This window comes from Glycine max, chromosome 16 (assembly GCF_000004515.6).
Source record: "Glycine max cultivar Williams 82 chromosome 16, Glycine_max_v4.0, whole genome shotgun sequence".
Taxonomy (NCBI): domain Eukaryota; kingdom Viridiplantae; phylum Streptophyta; class Magnoliopsida; order Fabales; family Fabaceae; genus Glycine; species Glycine max.
In genome coordinates, this window is record NC_038252.2 from 10,470,597 (window position 1) to 10,486,616 (window position 16,020).

Consider the following 16,020-nt stretch of genomic DNA (forward strand, 5'->3'; position numbering starts at 1 on the left):
TTTTACTACCAATGATCTTATTATTTTCTTTTAAGTTTTATACTAAAATGGAAAAATAAGATGAAGAAGCATAAATGTGCAACCATGATTATAAGTTTTAAGAGAAGCCAGTAACTATGAGTAAGAAAGAATATGGAGAACGGAGGGAAAACAGATACAAAAACACAATTGTTGTGTATGGAAAATTTAGAAAAATATAATTGTACATTAGCTTTTCTTGCATGGTATGTATGACAGACACAAGGTTGATAAATGTTGTTTTCTAGGTCATTATTGCAGATTTATATGCATGTTCACTACTAAAAAATAGGTTTTTAACATCAGTTAAACCGATGTTGAAACTACCGATGTTAACATTATAAATGTTAATGTTGGTGTTAAAAAAAGCCAATGTTAACATATACTACATGACATCGATTATTACAAAAATTGATGTTGTAAGGTACATAACAACATCGGTTTTAAAAAAACCGATATAGAAAGTGCATCTACAACAAAACCGATGTTGAATGTGGTTACGACATCGATTTTGACCAAAATCAATGTTGTAAGGGACAGTTTCTACATCAGTTTTAAATCAACCAATGTTGTTTTTTTGCAAATTATTTTAATATTTTGTCTGTTTTTACAAAAAATCAACTAGAATCAATTTATAAAAATATATGAATTTCAAATTAAAATATTTAAAAATAATATTTTCATTACAATATCACATTACTTACAATCTCATAATATTAATCTAAAAATAAATTTAAATGATAGTTATCAAACTCTAAGGTATAAATATTACTCATTATCAACTTACTCAGATATATATCCTATCACAAAATAAGTAAAATCTAGATTTTTTTTTATAACTAAAATTAACTTAAAATAGGACAATTAGTTAGGGAAGGCAAGTAACTAATATTTCTTAAACAATATTCGTCGTACTTGGTATTTTTATAAGTCACTATAATTAATATTTTTGTTTTAAAAATAAAAATTGCAACCTAGTCAATGTATAAGTCATATTAAGAGTAAATGTTAAATAAATTAATTATCTTAGAATGAAAAATGCTACATCTTAAAATTTACTTTGATTAAGCTTATATAAATATATATAGGTTGGACCCGCCTTCAATCAATCAGTTTTTATACCATTGAAACTAAATACAGCGACCCATAAGCTCGCTCAATTTGATAAATTAAATTGTTCTAGTGCTTTAAATTTGTAAAAAATAAGGCCAAGAATGTCGACATGATGCTTGCTGTATTGAGGAACTACCATTGTAAGCAAAAACAACTTCTTGTCAAATAATCAGCACTATAATTTATGTCTCGCAAACAATTTCATTAAATTTTCTTTTTATTTTTCCCAATCACGTCATAAATGTTAAAAGAAATTTAGTACCTAAGCAGAAGCTTGACTCCAATGTTCTGCCACACTCTTTGCTCTGCAATTGCAAACAAAGAAGAGTTAGAGAGTGTTGTTAAGTTAAATGAAGTGTTTGAATTTTTCTTTTAAAAAAAGATGAAGCAAAGGAACCACATAGACAGTGATTCTGGTTGAGCGTTGAGGGTGTGGATTGTGTAATGACTCAGCAGAAAATAGGAAAATGGGATAGCTAAGCAACTAGGCAGTTAAGGATCTGGAAATCAAGCAGTTAAGAAGAAGCATTAGGTAGAAAATAACCTAATAAAATAACCAACTCTAAGTGGAGAGAATATATGTGAAGGGTGAGGTGTATAAGAGAGAAGGAAATGAGGGTGTGGATTGTGTGATTTAATTCTAACTTCCTCTCCTCTCTCTAGTTTTGCTATTTTTCTGATTTTGTTACTCTCCCTCCTTTCTCATTCTATCAAATACTACTCGCGTAATTGGTTACTACTCCTCCTAAGTCTACACACTTGGGAGTTGATTTTATTGTTAATATTCAATATGATAGTAACATATATTTCATTTTAGTGTGCCATCACAAAGATCTAGCTGTCTAAGGCATACCTAGCTATTATCCAAGTTGCATCATATTAGAGATAAGCATAATATGTACATTTATATTTATGATTGTCATTTTACTGTAATTTCAGAATGAAAACAATATACTTAAATAACAAAATTCAAGTTAAGAATTTAATAAATTAGAAGACTAGATCTTACCAAATATCCGCTTTTGTTCATCATCCCATGCTATCCCATTCAATTATCATAGTTAATTAAGTTAAGGTAAACAATGCATAAATAACATCAAAAAACAAAAAAAAAAAGTAATGTTAATAAACTATCAGTGTAAATTTCCATACACTAAACTAATTAGAATCAATTTTACAAATAACTATTAAAATAATTGTTAAAAAAAATAATAATTTTACCATATATAACATTCCATAATTGAACGAAAGTTTTTGTACATTGAATATGTTCTAATCAAATTCAAAACGAAATAGCATACTATATGCTGACCCAAAAAAGAAATCATACTATTTGCTTAAGTAGCTAGTGGCATATTGCTGTCAAAATTAATACCCACAAAAAGAAATAATTCACGTGGGACCTCTGCGGGAATAAATTTCGCAAGGCAGAATACTAAGTTTGTTGGGACCCTAATGAACTTTAACTGGGAAAAAGGAATTGCAGCTTTCTGATTTTGGGACCCTTTGATTGCTAATCTTTGAAAAATCTATCAAATATTCAAATATAGGTGTGGAAAGTCGCTTCCTCATGCTTTAACTAATTCCCCTTTTGTCAAGCAATGAGAAATTTGGCTTGCCTTGCCTTTAAAGTCAATGATGGTTTACAAACTTTTGGATGCATTTAACGATATGGCAAATCTAAAGAAAATGAAGACCATTATCTGCAGTATAAATTTCACTTTAACTTAATGGTGCTATTGTTAGGTCCTTGACATTGAAGATAATTAAACAGCAGATAAAGAAGTAGACGAAATAAAAGATAAGCATATTTCTCTCTGTCCATTACTCCACAGCTAATCATTATTTATATAGGAAATACAGGCCTGATTACTATAACTAATCTATTGCTCTGGTGTAACAGAATTGGTTTTGTTGCTTAACGGTCTCGATGGTGGAGACAAGGGAGCAGTGGAATGCGCACGTAGTGGGAAGTTTGTTGTTGGCCCCACGTCCTAAGCATAATCCTCAAGTTATGCTGGTCTCTTGGTGCTACTCTTGGGTTTGTTCCCAGGTTGGTTACTGCCATGGCTAACATCGCCCCACTCTGGAAGAACAACCTTGTCCTCAAGGTTGTATGAGTCATTCAATGTAACCCAATTCTCCCATGATGTGTCCTTAAGAGCCAAACCAGACCATTGGACCAGCATCAATTTAGTGGGAGGGTCAGTCAAGTGGTCCATTGCCAATCCAAGATGGATAATGGAGTTACTATAGGGTGGTTATCCCACCTGGAATGAGGAAGATGGGCTTGCTTAGTTGGTGGTGGGCCCTAATGTTTCTTCAAGATAGAGACATGAAACACTGGGTGAATGCGAAATTCGACAGTCAGGGTGAGACAATAGGCAAAAGGCCTATTAAATCTCTTGGACAATTTGGAGTAAGATGGAGTGAGGGAGGTCTGCTGGTACGACCAGAGTTTAACGTAAAGCCAATCACCGACGTCAAAGTGGACTTCACGATGGTGGCTATCAGCAGCAACTTTCATAGCATTTTGGGCCTTGAGGAGTCAACACTGTAACGTCGGGAGAATGTCAGCACGTGTGGAAAGTAAGTCATCAACGACCTCTTCTAGAGATGATCCACACAAATATTGTAGGATCGAAAGGGGAGCCTTGTCGTAAGTGACCTCGAAGGGAGTAAACCCAGTGCTTGAGTGTATAGATGTATTCTAAGACAATTCCACCATGGACAGGAAACAGAACCATTGGGAAGGACGATCGTGGACATAGGAACGAAGGTATTGTTCCAGTATGCGATTAAGAACTTCGGTCTACCCGTCCGTTTGTGAGTGGTAGGATGTACTCATCCATAGTTTAGTGTCACTTAACTTGAATAGTTCTTGCCAAAAGGTGCTAAGGAACAGGGGATCTCTATCGGAGACTAAGCTTCTAGGAAAACCGTGTAACTTGCATACAATATCCAGAAAAGGCAAGCGGTCTTGTAAGCAGTAAATTGGGTCGAGAATGCTCTAAAGTGTGCCCCTTTAGAAAATCGACCAACGATGACTAAGATAACAATGAAGTCGTTGGAAGGAGGTAAGCTGGTGACGAAATCCAAGGAAAGGTCTGCCCAAATTGATGAAGAAGGTGTTGGTAAGGGTTGTAAAAAGCCAGTAGGCTTCTTAGTTTCATACTTCATTTGTTGGTAGGTTAAGCACTGAGATACATACCAATAGACATCCTTAGACATTTGAGGCCAAGGAAAATTCTATTGGAGATGATTGGCGAAGCTCATATGTCCTCCTAATGAGGTAGAGTGAAATTTGGCTAACAAGGAAGGAATGAACTGGGAATCCAAGGGAAGCCAGATTTTGCCTTTGTGAAAGATGAGATCCCGTTGGTTGAGTTTATTTTTCAGTCGATGTTCGCTAGGTTTTTTTACCAACGTCGACTAGGGTTTGTTTGGCCGACACTAGCTAGGGTCTTTTCGAACGATATTGACCAAGTTTATTTTTAGCCAACGTCAACCTAAAAAATCCTAACAGAAGTTGACAAAAAAATCTACCCAATATCAACTAAAAAATAGCTTGGTTGATGCTGACCAATAGAACCTACCCGTTGTTAGCCGAAAAACATCATTGGTCAACGTTGGCTGAAAAATCCCTAGTCGAAGTTGGCTAAAAAATAGCCCTAACCAATGTTGGACAAAAAACCCTACCCAAACATCAACTATAAAATAGCCTTGACTGATGTTGGCTAAAAAATAGTTATGACTGATGTCGACCGAAAATAATCTAGTGCATGTCGACTGTAAGAACCTAGTCGATGTCGACTAAAAATAGTCATGTTCGATGTCGGTCAAAAATACCTAGCTGGTGTTAGTAAAAAAAAAAACCTAGCCAACATCAACCAAAAAACCTAGCAACTATGGTTAAGAAATAGCTTTAGCTTATGTCAGCCAGAAAACCCTAGTCGATGTCAGCAAAAAAAATCCAAACCGACGTCGGCTAAGAAAATCTAGTTGACATCAACCAAAACACCCTAGCTAACATCGGTTGAAAAATAAGATATTGACTAAAAAATAGCTTTGGCTGATGTTGGCTGGAAAAACCTAGCTGACGTCAGCTGAAAAAACCTAACAGGTGTCTACTCAAAAGTTAGCCATGACTAATGTCAGTAGAAAAAATCTAGTCAACATCAGCTAAAAAAATCATTGGCCAACATCAACTAAAAAAATTTGGATGACAATGGCTAAAAATATTCTTGGCCGACATCAGCAAAAGGTTTCCATGACTGATGTCAGTGAGAAAATAACCCTAACCAACATCATCTAAAAAAATAGCTTTGGCTGACTTCATACAAAAAAATTCTAACCAAAAAAACCTCAGACAACGTTAGTGAAAAACTTATGTCGATGTCAGTCATAAAAACTTTGGTCACCTGTAGTTGCGAGTGTTGAGCGAGCAAGAACGTGAGTTAGAGTGAGCGTCTCCAAAAAAAGAATTTTAAATTCTATATTTTTTTAGAGAATTTGAAATCTCATTATTTTAGTCAATCAAAATGATTCATAAAAATATCAAAATTAAATCTCATTTCAAATATTATATCCAAACAAGCTATTTTATCATGAATCCTTTTAAATTCCTTAAAAAATGAATTCTCCTGTTGAATTACTCAATCCAAACACACTATAAAAGAACGACGAGAGATAGGACTTTAGAGAGTATGAGGAAAGAAAAATATATGATCAGAATATTCTAGGAAGGATAAAAAGAACCGATACTTTTTGTTGTCTTGGTGAATCGAAAAAAGAAAAGAAAAAGAAAAAATCAAGCCATGAATGTCATAATCCAAAATTCAAATAGCTATTTTTTAAACTAATCGGCCTGAAAACAACTAACATATCCAAATAACTTATTGTCCCTTTTATGCTTATGTTTGACAAGCTATTTTAGTTAGTTTTTAACTTTTTTTACCGACTAAAAAAAAGAATGTTTGGTACGCAAGTATTTTTTAGTAGTATCTAATGGTTTTTGAAATGCTAGTTGAAGTTGTATTTCTTAAAATGCTAGCTTCTAACTTTTACCTTTTTATATTTTCTTTCATTTTTATACTCAATACATTTATTTAATTTCCTTATTACCTTTTAAAAATAAATCACGATTTTATTACTTTTATGTTATTTTACATTTTTCAACTATTTTAACAACTAGTTTTACCAAATATTATTTATAATTTAATAAGATAGTTTTTTAATTTTTAGCTATCAGCTTCCGACTAACTTTTCAACTAATTTTATTAAACATAATCCAGCAAAATCAGAACTGAGAGTCAATCCCTTCCACTGCATTGTCATCATTCAAACATAAAATCTGTATTACATTGGATGCAGATAAAAAAAAACTCTCATTACAGTAAATTACTATATTATACTGAATAAAAAGCATCAACACCCAGCTGCAGAGAGAAAAAATCACATACTTAAGCAATAGTTAGGAAATAATAGAGTGAACACGCTTCATGCAAATGATTGACCTCCATCTACTAAAAATTAGATACATCCATCCATATATGTGCATGTATAAAAATTTCCGTTGTAAAAAGTTAAAAATAAAATTGCATTACCAATTCTTCCATCTTTTAAATTTCTCGCAGCTACAATAAATTAATAATACCCAGCAACTTTCTAGGGTGACACACTTTAATGTCATCTTTATATTTGTCTATAGCATTTTCCCCAGCAGCAAGAGGAAACCAATCTTAATTTAAGGTATTACCCAAATATTTTCTGAACAATAAAGGCATGTTCTGCTATGATTATATACCCAAAGTTGGCCACCAAATATTTGCTATGATTCTATTGCATCATACCTTGTCCAGAAACCATGAGGCCTGGCACAATGGGAAAAGAACTCTTAACAAGATTTTAGGAATGTTATCAACGAATTTCTCCTGCATATCAATGTAACATAGTATCCCTCCTCTCTAAGAAAAAGTCTGAGAATCCTAGACTACTATGACTTTGACATACCCATTAAAAATTGATTGAAACCTCTACTCTTCTTGAATCTTACACATTACAAATTTCTTTTATGAATCCTACGATTACATTTTTCTTTGGCTTTTCTATTGGATCAGGAGAAGGGATGGTTTCCTTGTCAATCGATTCATTGCACATTATTAGATAGACAGCTGTCTTCTTAACCAGCAATGCATGCCCAAAAGTCACACAAATTTCCACCTTGTCTCCAGGTCCCAAATGTGATATTATGCCCTGCCAGTCTTCATCGTTAAAGGAAATTACTGTGTCTCGCTTGAATATCTGGATGGTGCCCTTTGTGTAATTAACCATTGATACACTAATAAGACATTCAATTGCAGTGTTTTCAGGGGTTGATAAATAAACAACACACAAAGTCATTCCCTTCATGTGAAAATCCTCGGGCACAGTGAAATACACTGAATGTCCATCCCCCATATGGGCCAACCAATAAGGATAATTATCACTAGGGAGAAAAACATCACTAACCTCACTGGTTGCCAATCCCTGTACCATGAGCAAATTAGCTTGGTCATTTATGTAATTGCATTGTTGGAATGGACTCCTACAATCATTATTTTGTCGTTCCAGGGCATTTTTAAGAAAATAACAATGTAATGCATAAACTAAAACATAGTTCTGGTAATTAATTCAGATAAATTTGGTTAATAGATTTACTGTGTAAGAATCAATACTTAACAGCATATCGTTAGGATGCATTTCTGTTAGTCATACAGGTCTTTCAACTTATTATTCAATGGGAGTATAATAAACATGAAGCATGCATAGCAGGAAGAAAGTGGTAATCAATTTCCTTGGGCTTCTTCATATGAGCATGATCACTTGGCTTGTTGAGTATTAAAATCAGGTATTTTTAAATGAAGCGGTGAGATTATAGAAGGAAAAGGTGCTAAAAAAGGTGAATATTGACGTTTCATCCTAAACATATCTCATGTTCTCTTAATATATAGCTAAAATGAATAGAGAAGGTAAGAAGACAAAGTTAAAGAGAAGGAACCTCAGATATGCTTTTGCTTAGGGTATTGAAGAATTCTTGATAACTTCCAATTCCAATCAAATAAGACCTCAAGTAATGCTTTGGAATTTGTGATACATATGATGCTATTTCCAATTCTCGGTAACTTCCATATTCCTCATCCTGAATTGTTCTTAATTCTTCAGATAGTTGAAACCCCCTGTGACATTGCACTGAAACACTTCGAAGATTTGAAAGGCTGCTAAGAATTGGTGCTAGATCACCCAAATTATTATTATGCATATCCATGGAAATTAAAGATGATGAAGTGCCACTAAATGAACGAATACGAGATAGGGGATTCATTGTTGGTGACATCCAAGACCAAATGATAGAAGGAAAAACATTACGTGATAATCCTTCATATCCACATAGGGAGATATATCCAATGCTTTTTAATCTTACAATTGAAAAGGGCACTTGTTTCACAGCTGTATCTTTAGCAATTAGAGTAGTCAAGGATTCCATCTGCACTATATCTTCTTCCAATTTGTCAATCCTCGAACCGGATATGATGAGAGTTTTCAAAGATTTCAACTTATATATCTCTCTTGGGAGATTGCTTAGGCTTGTACAGTCCTTCAAATTTATCCAGAGAAGATTTTGGAGATCTCCAATGGACTGGTGTACCTTGCACAAACTCGGACAATCTTTGAGAATAAGCTTTTCAAGACTTGGTAGTTTTGAAAAGTCAGGGGTTTCTGTCAAGTACTTAGAATGACTAAGATTGAGGATTTTCAGCCACGGCAAAACCTACAATGAGATTTTTTTTTGACAAAAAAATAGATAAGAAAATAAAAAATGAAACAGTGGTAAGTGGCAACAATTACTATTGTAGTTTAGCTGAGTTTTAAAAGAAATTGTCATGTAATATATACCTGGGGGTCTTTCCAGACTAGTCTAAGATTGCTGTCTTTTAAATCAATCGCAATTACGCCTCCCAGATAAAAGTTTTTAGGCATGTATTTTAAAGGAAATCCTTTCCAATAGATCCATCTCAGATGCTTAGGAAGATACCCATAATCTCCAGTGAGTTGTACATGCTCAAGTTGCAATAGTCTCAATTGCTTCATTGTCTTAAAAGCATAAGCTTTGAAGCAATCTCTGCTGCTTGAATGCAATTTCAGAGCCAATCCCTCAATAGCTTTTGTCCCCTGGGATGATAAGAGCAAAGAAATAATAAATTTGGAAATCTCTTTTGTTAGCTCACTAAAAGGTGATACTTAAAAGCAAACACTTTTCAAGTTTCAAAACTGTATATAAAGAATGTATACTTACAGTATTCTTTGTCAATACATTAAGTGAATCCTCATGAAACCACAATCGACTGCGCTTCCCAGGTTTCTTTGTTGAACTTTCACGAATTATCTCTCTTCCCATGTCTCGTAGTAATGGATGCATTCCAAGTTTGTTGTTCTTTGCAACTTTTACGAGGCTACGCTCCATGAGAACTGTTATTCCTATATCAGCATGTAGTCCACAGCCATTTAGTATCTCTGTAACATAGGCTCTATCTTTACCAATAAAGAAACAACATACATCAAGAAATATATCCTTTTCCATGTGATCGCATAAGCCATTATAGCTTATCCTTAATTTCTCTTGAACTTGATCATTGGGAATTATTTTTAGTTTTGACAATACACTTTCCCACTCTTTCTTCGTCCTCTCACTTAAATAAGAACCAATGACTTCAAGAGCTAGTGGTAGTCCTCCACAATAAGCAACTACATTTCTTGCAAGTTCATCGAACTCTTCTATTGGTTTTGCTTCTCCAAAAGCATGCCAACTAAAAAGCTCAAGGGACTTATTTTCGTCCATTTCCTCCATTTTATAAACAAAATCAACTTTAAGTTTGTGAAGTAGGCGTACATCTCTAGTTGTAATGATTACTATACTTCCTTGACCAAACCATTTACGATTTCCGCATAGGACTTTTAACTGACCAAACTCATTAACATCATCAAGTACAATGAGTGCCTTTGTTCCAGAAAGTTTGCTCTCCATCATAGCTCTTCCTATCCCAACGCTTTTTATGTTCACCTTTGTTTTAAGGACATCTGAAAGAAGTTGTTCTTGCAAATGAACATGCCCTCTTCGATCTGTTTCACAAACTTCTCGAATATCTTCAATGAAACATCTACCCGTGAATCTACGATGAATTCGATTGTAGATGGCTTTGGCTGTGGTAGTTTTACCCAATCCACCCATCCCCCATATCCCTACGATACAAACTTTGGTTGACTGATTTTCAATATATCCAATCACTTCTTGCACATGGGATTCTAATCCAACAGGAAATTCAGTGATAGGCATGAATGTGTTGTCTAGTTTTGTGAGAACATCTTCAACAATTTCCTTCACAAATTGAGCCTCGTTCCTTCAAGTTCGGTAATAATTATAATACTGTTAGAATAGTCATGTATTATAAAATATATAGGCTTCAAAATAAAAATTTACAAATTTTCTTGTCTCTACATTTTTTTTATCACAATCACCAATATGTGTTTTTCACCGAATGACATCTCAAGTTAACATAATTAATGTAATGACAGAGACTAAATACAAAATAAAAAAAATTTTGAAGACCAAAAGTCTAGTAAAATTTTATCATGATTTTTCAACCATCCAAAACATATTTAAGCAAAAGATATGTAAAAGGGAAAAATTATATGCAAAATTGAAGAGTAGACTAATAGTGTGGATTTTCTAAAATAGAAAACTAAAATTGTGAATTAGGAATTAAAGGTCGACTAAAAATATAATTTAGCAAAAAATTTACAATTTTGAAATCGTAGACTATTGATATGATAGAACCAGGTGTTATTGAACGACTTAAATGATAATATCAAAAACTAGAATAAAAGAGTAATAGACACCGAAGTAAACAATTAAAAAGGAAAAATAAAAACAATTTTAGGAAGCCAAGAAAGTTATTTAATCCTAAACTTAAACTTGCTTTGTTCAGTCAAATAAAAGAAGCAAGAAAGTGTGACGTATTGAACGATGTACCTGTTATTGCTCACATCCCAACCCGAGAAGTTTGCAGCTTGGGTGAGTACCGTGCTCCACCTCGACAACACAGATTCTCCCCACAATCCTTGAAATGCTTTCAAATTTTTCCCAAAAGCACCCTGCTGATGACGTATATCGGAGGGATCAACATCGTAAAATATGGGCAAAACTATGTGGCCATAAGTTTTGTGGCATTCAATGATTTTTTCCAACTCTTTAAGACACCAAGAAGACGCAGGGTAGTTTGTGGAGAAAACAACTACACATATCCGACATCCTTCTATCGTTCGTAATAATCCTTCGTTTAGTTCCTCTCCCTTTGGATAATTCATTTCGTCAAGGAAAGTATTGACTCCAGCATTTGAGAGGGCAGAATAGAGATGAGAAACGAAATTCCTACGAGTGTCTTCTCCCCTAAAATTGATGAACACGTCATATATCCATTGGGGATTGGAATCTGAGAAGTATGATGAAGAAGACATGGTTCCAGCGAAGGAGTTGAAGTCAACTATGCAATAATGCAAAATACAGATAGATGACTCTGTAGCGCCACACTGCCTACAAAGCAAGTGCTGATGACTTTAAAGCATAAAACATAATACTTAAATGTTTTGAATCTTTAATAATTATCTAATTTTTACGTTTTTTTTAATAATTTTTTTATGTTGAATTTGTAATGAAACAATAATTTTATTTTTAATTCTTGATATTTTATTTTAATTTTTAATGAATTACTGAATTTTGTTTTAGTCCCAACTAATTATAAATGAAAAAAAATTATCAGAGATAAACACAAAATTTATTAATTTATTAGGGGTTAAAAGAAAGTGTCAAAAATAAAAAATAAAATTATTTTTTATTAGAGACTTAACACAACAAAAATTTATTAGGTAACAAACACAAAAATCAAATATTTATTAAGGATTAAAAACATATTTAACTAGAACATAACATGTGTTTGTTTTCCTATTGGAGGCCCTCAAATAACGATGGCAAAGTGACCTCGACCTTATAGGTATGCACAAAAATATCTCCAAGTGCGAAGGGTAATAATCTACATATTGAGACTAGCACGAGAGTGGGTATTTATCTGTGAATTTACGTGGGTATGGATGCAGGTATGGGTGTAACACTTTATTTTTCCTAAAATAAATTAAAAAGAATTTTATTTAAAAATAAATAAAGATTTAGAAAATAATAATGAGTTTTTTGTAATTAAATAAATAAGGATAAATAGTTTTATTAATTAAAATAATATTTTTAATGTAAATAAAATAAAATATTTTATTTATTCATTTGATAAAGAGTAGAGTATAGTTCCTTTTTATAATAAAAAACAGAGTAACTAATAGGCTAAGGTACCGTAGCTATAAATAGAGACATATTAGATCAGGTTTTAGATTTTACGATACGTCTTTATGCTCTGTCTTTCTCTCAACTTTGCTTTTCCTTCTTCCTCTCCCAAAATCTCTCTTTTCCCACAAACACCCAAGCCTATCCTAGTAAAACTACGATCTCAGACTCGTTAACTACTCGATAGTCGTGAGATTTGGCACCCATTCATAACTCATTTTCACTCATTCGTACCGTTGGGATTTGCAAAATAATGTCTATAGAGAGAAATGCCCCTTACATGAAGACAGTGAAAATGAGGCATCAATCTCTTTTTCTCTCTAACACTTGAAAACCCTAACAGAGCAACCAGAAGAAAAGCTTAAGGAATCTTAGGGGACCTCTAGAGACACTGCTACTATTGTTGAACTATACACGTAAGTCTGCTTAAATGTAAGGGATGAGTTACTCACGCTTGGGTATTAGAATGAACATGTGTCGGGATTCGTAGATGATCAATTTTTGGTTATTTTGGACTGCTTTATGAAATTCAATTTTGTTCTTATGCTTTTAATCGTGAATTAACTGTGTTTGACAAACCAATTGATGTTCCGATACAAAATTATTGTGAAATTGATGTGTTATTGTGTTGAGTGTGAACCCTAAAAATTTGAACTTTTTTTTATTAGTGTAATTTCTAAAATGGCCTAAGTATTTTATTATATGAGATATTTTAGTGTTGCAGCAATTTGTTTCTAATCATTCACAAATTCTCGGGATTGCATATTTGTTATCCTTGTGCGTAAATTAGATGTGCCAAAGGTAGACATTGATAGGATATTGTTTCATTGATTTTATATGCAAATACATAGTAATAAGGAAATTAAGGACAATGCACTACTACAAAAGGTTGTTTTTACGATGTCGTTTCTAAGATGGTTATGAAGGACCGTCTTAGAAAAGAACACGGTGGCATTTTTGTAATTCGGGGGACAAATATTCATATTTACGTCGCACATTCTAAGGCGGTTACAAATAACCGTCCTAGAATGTAAAGGTCAAATAAGACAATGACGGGTGGCGCCTAAGATCGTCTTTGTATTTTGCTTAATATTTCGTCCTGCCCCTTGACCTAAGCGAACATTTTCGAAGCCCAAACAGTCTACCCCATAGTGCCCTAGGTGAAACCCTTAACACTCTACCTCACCCCAAAAAGCACTAACCCTTGAAGATTGTGGAGCTCGCGTCGTGAAGATTTTTCTTGAAGCTTTTGTTTTCATTTAATGGTATTTTTCTTGAAGCTTTTGTTTTCATTTTCAGTTTTTCTTTCAGATGTACTCTTCTTCTCTATGGATTAACTTAATCTGATTAATTGCTTATTTTTGTGTTGAATGATAATATATAAGTTATAACTCCTTGTATAACCTCATTTCTTCTGCATCAGAAAAATATATTTTGTATGACATAGTGCAATCTGTGCAGTTTAAACTCTCATGGCTCATCTGTTTCTTCTCAATCTGGTATTGGACTCGCGGTCCAGTCCACAAGTCTCGGTGGTATTCTTCGGCTTCACTACAGCTGTAACATCCTGGAAATTTCTACCCGGAATTTTTGAAAACGATGTATTTTGAATGATTATATATATATGAGTATTATTCAGTGTATATGCCTATATGTTCTTGGTAGAAGTAGGAATAGTGGGGGCAAGATACGCGGGTTAGGCTAATTAAGGAAGAGAAGTCCATAACTGGGAGGTTATGGGTTAATTCTTAATTAAATAGTCTAAAAATCATCGTTTTGCGTGCGACTTAAAATTTAACAAAACCAACCTCTGAACCATGCTCGGGGTTTTATTCTGAGCGTTTTGATATATATATTGGTTACTTTCGAAAACTGGCCCCGACGGACGCAGAGAAACGCGAGGAACTAGAACCAGAGAAACAACACGCAAATCGAGGCAGGATTTTAGCGTTTCAAAGGTCAAATTTTTCTCACTTTTTGTGGCTGAGTATGGGTCACAATCAAAAGAGAAAGTGGGCCCTTTTGCTCCACTCAAATGGAGACATGTGGCATAGCTTAAATAAAATAATAATAAAAGAGGAAAAAGCTTTTTTTAAAACCAAAAAGCAACTCTCTCTCTCCTCACTCAGCCCCACATTTTCAGAAGCTCTCTCTCCCTCTCCCTCACGTTGCTTTCCTTCTCCTTCATTCTCCATTGAAGCTCCAAACAAAGCTCCAACCTTTGGCCATCATTTCTGCTCCAAATTGCGAAAGGAGGGCATTTTCGGAGTCGTGAAGCGCGTCTCTACGTGTGGGACTTCGAAATTTCAGGTTTGGGTGGACTTCTTTCTCTCTTGATTTTCGTGGGTATGGGGTTTTGTGAGATATAATGGGTAGTTTTGCTAGGTTTCTGCTTCATGATAGTTATTTGTGAAGAAACTTGTTGAAAGCATGTTGAACTTGCCATGTTTGGATGAGTTAAACATACCCATTTTGTTTTAGGGTTTTTATGATGATGCTTGTGATGTTTATGTGCTGAAATTGCTTATGGAAAATTGTTAGAGATGAAGGGTAGAGTTAACCTAGAGTTAGAAAGTGAGAATATGGTGTTATGAGTGGAAAAAGAGTGAGGCTTTGAGAGTTGGAAGGTTAAATCTGGATTTTGTGGTAAATGGAGGTTAAAATGAGTTAATCCTAGCTTGAAATGCCATTTAGGACTTATGAGAAAGTTTGGGTTGTGCTAGAGAGAAAAACAAATGACCAAAGTGATCAAAGAGCCATTTCTAGGGTAAATTTGGGTGTTGAGGAGTCAAATTTTGATTCGGTGAAATTTTAGGCGTAAATCCAGTTTGAACAAGTTTAAATTGATGTTATAGACTTGTGTGAGGTGAGAGTTTGCTTCAAATTTGTCCCATTCTCAATTTCACTTCTCAAACCTTAAAAATCCATTAAATTGAGGGGTTTTTGATACCTAGATTTTGTGTTGCTGTGGTTTGAAGCTTGACTTTGGTTTAGACATGATTGATACATGATTTGGGACTTGTAGGATTCGATTTGGGAGAAATTGGATGAGGGAAAGTGTGATTTTCGAAATCTGCACTTATGCAGAATTTTGCTGTCAAATAGGTACAGTAGAATTTTGGCTTTGTGCAGAAAAATGCTATGCATTTGCTGGTTGTGGAAAGAGTAGTTCAGAATGAGTTCTGGATGTTTGCTAGTAGATCCTAACGGTCAAAATGTAGGCTTATGTACTAGAGACCTCCAGTAAAATTTTCGACTCGATCCAACGGTTAACGAACTGGAACGAAGGAATTGTTACTGGGGTCTTTAAGTGAGAAAAGCTGTGATTTTGGTTGGTGTTTTGGGCAGAGTTTTCTGCCTTTGCCCTGTTTTCTTGGCTGTGATAGTTTATGCTGTTTGAATGTTGTTTTACCTGGATGTTGGGGAAGCTTGGTAGGATTGATGGGGACCCGGTGTTGAGAGAA

The 16,020-nt window shown here is 34.2% G+C and overlaps 1 protein-coding gene across 1 annotated transcript; it reads right to left on the reverse strand.

Annotated features, from left to right (window-relative positions):
• Positions 1 to 6,943: 6,943 nt before the first annotated feature.
• LOC100813173 (disease resistance protein RPV1) lies at positions 6,944 to 11,777 on the reverse strand. Its single transcript, XM_006599096.3, has 5 exons — positions 11,201 to 11,777; positions 9,467 to 10,568; positions 9,067 to 9,342; positions 8,171 to 8,941; positions 6,944 to 7,659 (listed from the first exon to the last, which is right to left on the reverse strand). Exons 1-5 carry the CDS (start codon positions 11,683 to 11,685, stop codon positions 7,183 to 7,185), a joined length of 3,111 nt encoding a protein of 1,036 aa, XP_006599159.1. The 5' UTR covers positions 11,686 to 11,777; the 3' UTR covers positions 6,944 to 7,182.
• Positions 11,778 to 16,020: the final 4,243 nt, after the last annotated feature.

Excerpts from the sequence above, each read along its gene's own strand:
- LOC100813173 (XM_006599096.3), bottom strand. The coding sequence starts at position 11,685 with ATGTCTTCTTCATCATACTTCTCAGATTCCAATCCCCAATGGATATAT. Across the intron at positions 9,343-9,466 it reads ATGTATTGACAAAGAATACT|GGGACAAAAGCTATTGAGGG; the intron begins GTAAGTATACAT and ends TTATCATCCCAG. Across the intron at positions 8,942-9,066 it reads TAGTCTGGAAAGACCCCCAG|GTTTTGCCGTGGCTGAAAAT; the intron begins GTATATATTACA and ends ATCTCATTGTAG.